At 45.4% G+C, this 7,353-nt stretch overlaps 2 protein-coding genes across 2 annotated transcripts in view; both read right to left on the bottom strand.

Annotated features, from left to right (window-relative positions):
- Window positions 1-4,230, bottom strand: part of SLC37A1 (solute carrier family 37 member 1) — a 7,209-nt gene extending 2,979 nt beyond the window's left edge. The window contains exons 1-11 of the mRNA XM_072424545.1: window positions 4,153-4,230; window positions 3,257-3,386; window positions 3,102-3,180; window positions 2,495-2,630; window positions 2,337-2,413; window positions 1,928-2,177; window positions 1,323-1,457; window positions 516-683; window positions 381-429; window positions 221-294; window positions 56-134 (exon numbers count right to left, since the gene is read on the bottom strand). Coding sequence (XP_072280646.1) covers window positions 56-134; window positions 221-294; window positions 381-429; window positions 516-683; window positions 1,323-1,457; window positions 1,928-2,177; window positions 2,337-2,413; window positions 2,495-2,630; window positions 3,102-3,180; window positions 3,257-3,386; window positions 4,153-4,230 — 1,255 coding nt within the window. The remainder of the gene's footprint in view (window positions 1-55; window positions 135-220; window positions 295-380; window positions 430-515; window positions 684-1,322; window positions 1,458-1,927; window positions 2,178-2,336; window positions 2,414-2,494; window positions 2,631-3,101; window positions 3,181-3,256; window positions 3,387-4,152) is intronic.
- Window positions 4,231-4,324: 94 nt separating this feature from the next.
- Window positions 4,325-6,664, bottom strand: UBASH3A (ubiquitin associated and SH3 domain containing A; the record flags this gene model as incomplete). The annotated part of the gene is given in 3 exon segments (XM_072399858.1): window positions 4,325-4,426; window positions 6,222-6,319; window positions 6,582-6,664. Coding segments are annotated over 3 exon segments (283 nt in total), but the record flags the coding sequence as incomplete, so codon positions are not given.
- Window positions 6,665-7,353: the final 689 nt, after the last annotated feature.

Below are 7,353 nucleotides of genomic sequence, written 5' to 3'. Positions count from 1 at the left end.
AGGATAACACAGGGAGAGATCACAGGTATCAGGGAACACCCAGTTTGCATCTCACCTACAGATCCCGTGCCGTCTATAATGGCCGTTACAGTAGACAGGGCGTGGGAGTTTCCCTTTAATGACTTATGTGTCCCCTGTGAAGAGATGGAGGAGAATTTATTTTCAGTACAAGAGGTGATCCAACCAAAATTCCCAGGCCCTCCCAGGTAGATTCACTCACTAGGTCGGCTGACACGGCTGTTGTGATCAGTGAATACGGCCCGTTCACCAGCGCTCCGCACACCAGCAGCATCACTAGAAGGTAGACCAATGGTTAGTAACATGGGGAGAGAATATCTACAATCTGATTTCTGGGAGATGAGACGATTATTAATACTTACACACGGTGTACACCGGGCCAGCTTTACTGACGGCAGAGAAGAAATAAAGCTGGAAATAGACAAAAAGAATTCAGGGAATATTTTCACCAGGAACATTCATCATATCCAATATTCCCATCCATAAATATTACTCACAGTGGGGGCGGCACAAAGCAGCATAATCCCGCAGGTAGTCGCACGCTTCTGTGATTTGTCAGAGATTACGCCGGCTATGATCCCACCTAGAAATGGCAGACATTGTATGAGTTGTAAATTACTACCCACTGGACTCACTGTCCGGAACCCTTCCATCTGGAGCCTCTGCTACCCACCAGTTCCCATTATACTGCCCTACAATCTGCCACCCACCAGTTCCCATTATACTGCCCTACAATCTGCCCGACCAATCCATCTGCTACCCACCAGTTCCCATTATACTGCCCTACAATCTGCCCGTACAACCTGCCCTACCATACCATCTGCTACCCACCAGTTCCCATTATACTGCCCTACAATCTGCCCGACCAAACCATCTGCTACCCACCAGTTCCCATTATACTGCCCTACAACCTGCCCGACCATATTGGGGTGCAGATCTCTCTGGTGACATGGATATTGGGGGGTGAGCTGAATGTATTGGGGTGCAGATCTCTCTGGTGACAGGATATCAGATGTGTAATTACTTTTCCATGTGACAAAGTTGCAATAAATAATAGAAATGAATGTCTGTGATTTGTAGGTGCTGCTCCAAGATGATGAATTCCTTGGGATAAAACATTCCTGGTATAAAATAATTATCATCAATGCGTATTTATTAAACATTTTTATATTTTATAATAAATATCGTTGCACAACAGAATGAAGCCTCATCAACCTTCCTTCCCTATGACTGGGACAACCTGCTGAACCTAAGCCACGTCACCCAGTCAGATGTAGGTTGGCGGTTGATAAGGTAGCACTCACCGGAATTAGGAGGGCACCAAAGAAGCTGATGGCGGATGAGGCAGTTTTTCCATTGCTGGGTTCTTTCTGTAGGACGACAACGTGATGTGTGGGGTAAATGAGCGAAGGTTCCAGCATGTCCGGGGTTTCCCAGCTCTAGAGGGCGGAGGAGGAAAAGGATTTTGGTCATTATGGTTTTGGGATGAAACGTTTTCAGGTTTGAAGTCCTGCACAAATATTCCCTTATGATTCCTTCTGGTTAGAAAATGGGTGAATGCTGAGAATGGGCGACACTCAGGCAGCCAATCAGAATTCTCTGCAGAACATGGATCCCGCGTTTTTATTATGTGGTTGTGGAATATTAAATTGATGTTAGTGGGAGCTGGGGGAGGGGAATGTCAGTTGTTTCGGTTTATAACATTAAGGATGGATGAGCACTGTACAGTGTGACAGGATTGTGCGCGTAACATGACCTGCCAAACAGAATTACAAATCATTTGCTAGGTGAGGCATTTTATCTTCATGTTGATCTGTTTGCTCGGAGTCCCACCTTAACATTGGAAGGTATATATATATATATATATATAGATATCTTATAATATATCCCTAATCCCTTCATTATTTACCTTCTCTGCTGGGGACTCTTCTGCTCTTAATATTTGATTCTCGATCTTGAAACCGTTACATGACAAACTGGGAGGAGCCTGTGAGTGTGACAACACCTGTGTCAGGTAATGCTGGAGCGGGGAGGGGGTCAAACAATAGTGAACATTGGAAGAAGGTGAAAAGAGAAGAAGCACAAGTATATATATTGGGGGACACCTCAGGGGTGACTGGAATGTTACAAGAGGAGAGGGCAAGACACGAGAGGAGAGGGCAGAGGTTGAGGAGGGCACAGTAAGTAGTTGGTACCACAGGGCACAGAGTGGTGGCAGATGACCATTGTTAGGGGTCGTTTAATAAATGATATACAGAACATCCCCGACAACTCATTATTAATAGAACTTCTCCCGGGAGATTATTGGGATGATTTACCTTCCTTTTCCAAACCAGTTTCCTATGCAGGTCACAACACTCGGCCATCCTGTGGTCTGCACCAACCCATTCAGCACCTGGGGAAGGAGGAATTGTTATGCCCTAGGTGTGTCCAGGACCCCCAATATCCCAACCTACAGAGCTGCAGGATTACTTACCTGGATGATAATATAATAGGTCAGGTTGTGGATGTTATAGAAATATCCCAATCCGAAAAGTCCAGTGAAGAAGCCACTAGCCACCATTCCACAAGACAGGAAATAGCGGAGAGGTAAACGTTCCCCAATCATACCGCTAATAGAGAGAAGTAAAGTGTAAGCTCCTGGGGGCCAATATGCAAACATAATTCAAAATATAAGGAAATACATCATACAGATATGAACATGTGTATGAATGATTCACCAATCTATACACCAGACGGTGATAAACAAAGGCCTGGGATAATTAGACAATACAAATCTAATTATTGGGTAGAACCATCGTACGGCAAAAATAATCAACAACACAAAACAATGACAAAACATCAATGACATTATCGGGAAAATATCCAACATGACTGATTGGGCGTATAACGTATGTGCCATTCATTTCATATGAATCTCAGGTCATGTGTTATCTAGAATGATTCACCCATCTGTGTTTCTGCCAAAATGGGTGAATGACTGCATATAAAGGAATGTACCGTATATAATTGCCGGAATTATTACATTGTGCTTTGATCTCTGAGCTCGTAGTGATATTACCCCGCCAGGTGTACATTGTTACCTGAGATACATGCCCACTGCATATGCACAGAGGAAGGAATAATCCAGAGCGCCCAGTAACTGCTTGTAATTCTTCTTATCTGTTGAGAGATGGATAGAGATTGTCAGCCGGGGATCCAACAATTATTCAAGAAATAGGACAGGACGGAACCTCACCGAATGGGGCCCAGCCACAGCGCGAGGCATTTCCAATGACATTATCTCCAGATGGCTTTAAGATGACAAATTCCTTGTAGCTGTGAAGCTCAACCTCCTGGGGCTCCGAACAATGTTTGTGTAACTCTCCCTAAAGAGACCGAGGGTTCAGAGAAGTGGTACTGTGCAGAGTCCATACATACAGAGAGCAGATACTGAGAATTACACCCGGGGTACAGGATGAGAAGTGGTACTGTGCAGAGCCCATACATACAGAATATCTGTATGTGGTTGGTGGGGGAGGGGATCCGGGTTGGTGTGACGTCCATCATGGTGACACCATCAGGATATGTGTACAGGATGTGGAGGCAGCTGGGTGTATCGTTGACAAGTGACACAGAGATGGGGAATTGTGGGTAATATTTCTCTAATTTTGCACCCCGCTATGAGGACACGGCAGCCACAGATTTCAGCTTAGGTTGGACATTGGGGGGCTTATAGTAGAGATTAGTTGGTGGTCGGTCACAATTTTATCAGAAAAAAACTCCAAATCAATTTACCACGCTCAGATCACAGATCCGATTCCCTCCAATCACACACAGAGATCACCTGGGGAGAGATAATCCCTCCACCCTATGACCGGGGAATATTGGGGTGAATCAATTCATCAGTGTCAGCAGTCCTCATCAATGGTTTGTATTGGTAATATGGAAGACATCAATGTATGGGATAATGTGACGCTGTGGCAGATATCGGGGATCCCCAGGCACTGATAACCCCCACCATGTATTCCTATACAGGGATCACCTAACTGTATATACAATCATTTCTATTGGTGACCCTGGGCCCCCCTGTCCTTCTGGGCCCCATCGTAATCCAATGATATGCAATGGCTAATATGAGATTCTGACATATACCTGGGGGTTGTACATTGTATACAGACGCCCGAGAAACCCTCGGACTGCACCGCCAAATACTGAACAATATGGATCCATCCGGGCCCCAAGCAATGTACCTGTGAATGGCACACCTCTCTTACCTGTACCTGTGTCTGGCAGTCTCTTCCCGTAACTCTCAATGTCTCTGGCAGGGCCGGCTGGAGGAATGAGTGAGGTTCTTCAGCAGAGGCTCCATCATGGCCCATTGTCCCTCAGACACCTCTTCACACAGACAGGAAGTCAATGGCGGCACCTGAAGAAGACAAATACATTAGGGCCACTGGGGGCAGTTGTCCCAGCTGATACCCCAAGCAGGGGCCCCTCCACACTGAAGGACATTTATGGGGATCTCAGCATTTTGCACATTTGTAAAACTCACACAGACGTCATTTCCCGGGGTTCACAACAAGAACAAACAAACAAGAACTTGTGTGAGCATGCCTGGGGCCCAATATAGGGAATACTGTATATAATGGATAAGTGGAGACGGGGCTAGAAGAGTGGAGAGGGGGCATTTAGGGAAGTGAGAGGGCTGAGGAAAGGAGTGAGAAGAGTGGACCAGGGAGAAAATACAAAACCAAAAGTCATCCAAATACATACAAATCTAAAACTTCATATCCTCCAATCAGAGAACCAGAAATCCAGAACTCACAAGGTTCTAGTTGTAGCAGCAATAGAGAGATCCAAAGACAATTTTACCATGAGGATACTTCCAAAAGACGTTCTGCCAAAAAGGCCGTAATGTTGTTGGTGACAAAGCAAATGACCTTGGGTGCTGCCTTGGAATGGACAGAACCTGAAGAAGCAGACCGGCCCGGTGAAACGTGTTGAATTTTCCCCAAATAATATTTGTTATGTTTTACTATAGCAGTCATCGATGCCCAATTATCCAAATGTCGTGTTGTATTTTAGGGATTTAGCGTCATTTAGTGTAACACCCATTGGACCCAAACTTTTAATAATCAGATCAGAGGGTGGCCCAAAGAGAAGGGCAGAGAGGAAGGTAAGTAAGAAGGTGGAGTGGGTGTTGGGTAGTGAGCAGGAAGCCAAGTGAGCAGAGAAAGAAGATGGGTAGGGTGCTGGAGTATGAAGGGAGTATAAGGGAAGTTTGGGGGGCAAATGAAGGGGGTATGGGGGAAGTATAGGATAAGTATGAGAGGGGAATGGGGCAAGTATGGAGGGAGTATGAAAGGAGTATGGGGGGAAGCATAAAAGGAGAAAGGGAGGAGAATGGGGAAGAATGATGGGGGTATGATGGGAGTGTGAAGGGAGTATGGGGGAGTATGAGGGGTGAATGGGGAAAATTTGGGAAGGGTATGAGGAGAGTATAGGGGAAGTATGAAGGGAGTATAAGGGAAGTTTGGGGGGCAAATGAAGGGGGTATGGGGGAAGTATAGGATAAGTATGAGTGGGGAATAGGGCGAGTATGAAAGGAGTATGGGGGGAGTATGAAAGGAGTATGGGGGAGAATGATGGGGGTATGATGGGAGTGTGAAGGGAGTATGGGGGGTGCATGGGGAAAATTTGGGAAGGGTATGAGGAGAGTATAGGGGAAGTATGAAGGGAGTATAGGGGGAGAATGGGAGGAGCATGAGAGAGTATGAAAGTAGTATAGTGGGGAGTATAGGGGGATAGTGAAGAAAGAATGGCGGGAGTATGAAGAGAGTATAGGGGGGATAGGAGGGGAGTATGTGGGGATTATGTAAGGAGAATGAAGGAAGTAAGGGGGGAAGTATGACGGTAGTATGAAGGGATTATGAAGAAAGTATGAGGGGTTTATGGGGGGAGTATAGAGGGAGTATGTAGGTAGTATGGAAGAGTATGATGAGAGTATGGGGATAGTATGAGAGGAGTATGGGGGGTATATAAGGGGTACTTGGAGGGAAAAGTAATGAAGTAGCGGGGGAGGGGGGGGGGTTCGAAGGTAGAAAGTGGTTGGGTTTGGAAGATTATGGAAAGGATTGGAGGGGAGTGTTCTGGGAAGAGAGGGGTAAAGATTGGGGGTGAAAGTTGAAGGTATCAGGGGGTGGCATAATAGTGGTACTTACTTTCATTGATCTCTCACTCTGCTGAGGAGGAAACCCCAAAATAATGCGGCTGAGAGGAAAAAGCGAAGAACTGGGCCCAACAATAATGGTGACACCTCCTGTACGATGAGATGATGAAGAATATTTAGGAACATAATTGAGGGTAAATTTGGGTACATACATGGAAAGAAAGTAAATTCATGGTCATGTGACTGCACCAGGGGGTTGACAAATAATAGAAAATGCCAACGTATTGGTGCTAACAATGACTGAGCCCACTATAATAAAAATCTGGGGCTTAATACTATCTTGGTGAACAGCCCCCCCATGAGGTCACATGACGCCTGGGATGAGAATTGTAACGTATGTGGTCAGATGTACCTCCGGAGTGATGGCGGACGGACTGTAAAAATTGTACTGCGGATTCCTTGGGGCTCTGCAGCTCTTCAGGGAGGGGAGGGGGTCTGGAAGGCAAAACATCAATTATTTTACAGGTCATTTCCCATATAATCCCATAACATGGCTATCCAGGATTTTGCTCTTCCGCTATCTTTATTTGAAAGCCAAATATTTCGTGGATGCCATTAAACATTTCCTTTGTGTGTCTATCCAAGGTTTGGAATGTTAAATATAAATGAATAAAATGCGTACTAACCACCAAATTCACTACTCCTCCATATTTGCCATAGGTCTTTGTATTACTCTGCTTCTCATTGCAGGTGGTGGTACCTGGTGGGTGAGGTCAGAGTGCTGAGGATTCTGGGAGAAACCTAGGAAATGACCAATCTGCCAACCTCTGCATTGCATTGTATGTAAGATTTGTATTCTGCAACCAACCAACCACGGATCTAACACTGGTTAGCTTAGACATTGGTATTCTCAATCACAATGGTCTTCAGAACACACAAAGAGCAGAAATTTTCCTGGAGGGAAAACCCCAGTGACCCCTGAAATATGTTCCCCTAATATTGTAGTCACACACCAGATCTACCTGCTTCCCCCATTCACATGTACATCTGGACTAAGCACCGTAAACACCAAAATTTCCTGTGCAAGAAACATTATTGGCCTCCAACATCTACTATTGGTTGAGCAAAAGCTTTATTTACTGTCAATCTATTGCCAATTGCAGCATATGGATGATTGCATGGGT

This window comes from Pyxicephalus adspersus, chromosome 1, assembly GCF_032062135.1.
Source record: "Pyxicephalus adspersus chromosome 1, UCB_Pads_2.0, whole genome shotgun sequence".
Taxonomy (NCBI): Eukaryota; Metazoa; Chordata; class Amphibia; order Anura; family Pyxicephalidae; genus Pyxicephalus; species Pyxicephalus adspersus.
This window is presented reverse-complemented; position numbering and strand designations above follow the sequence as displayed.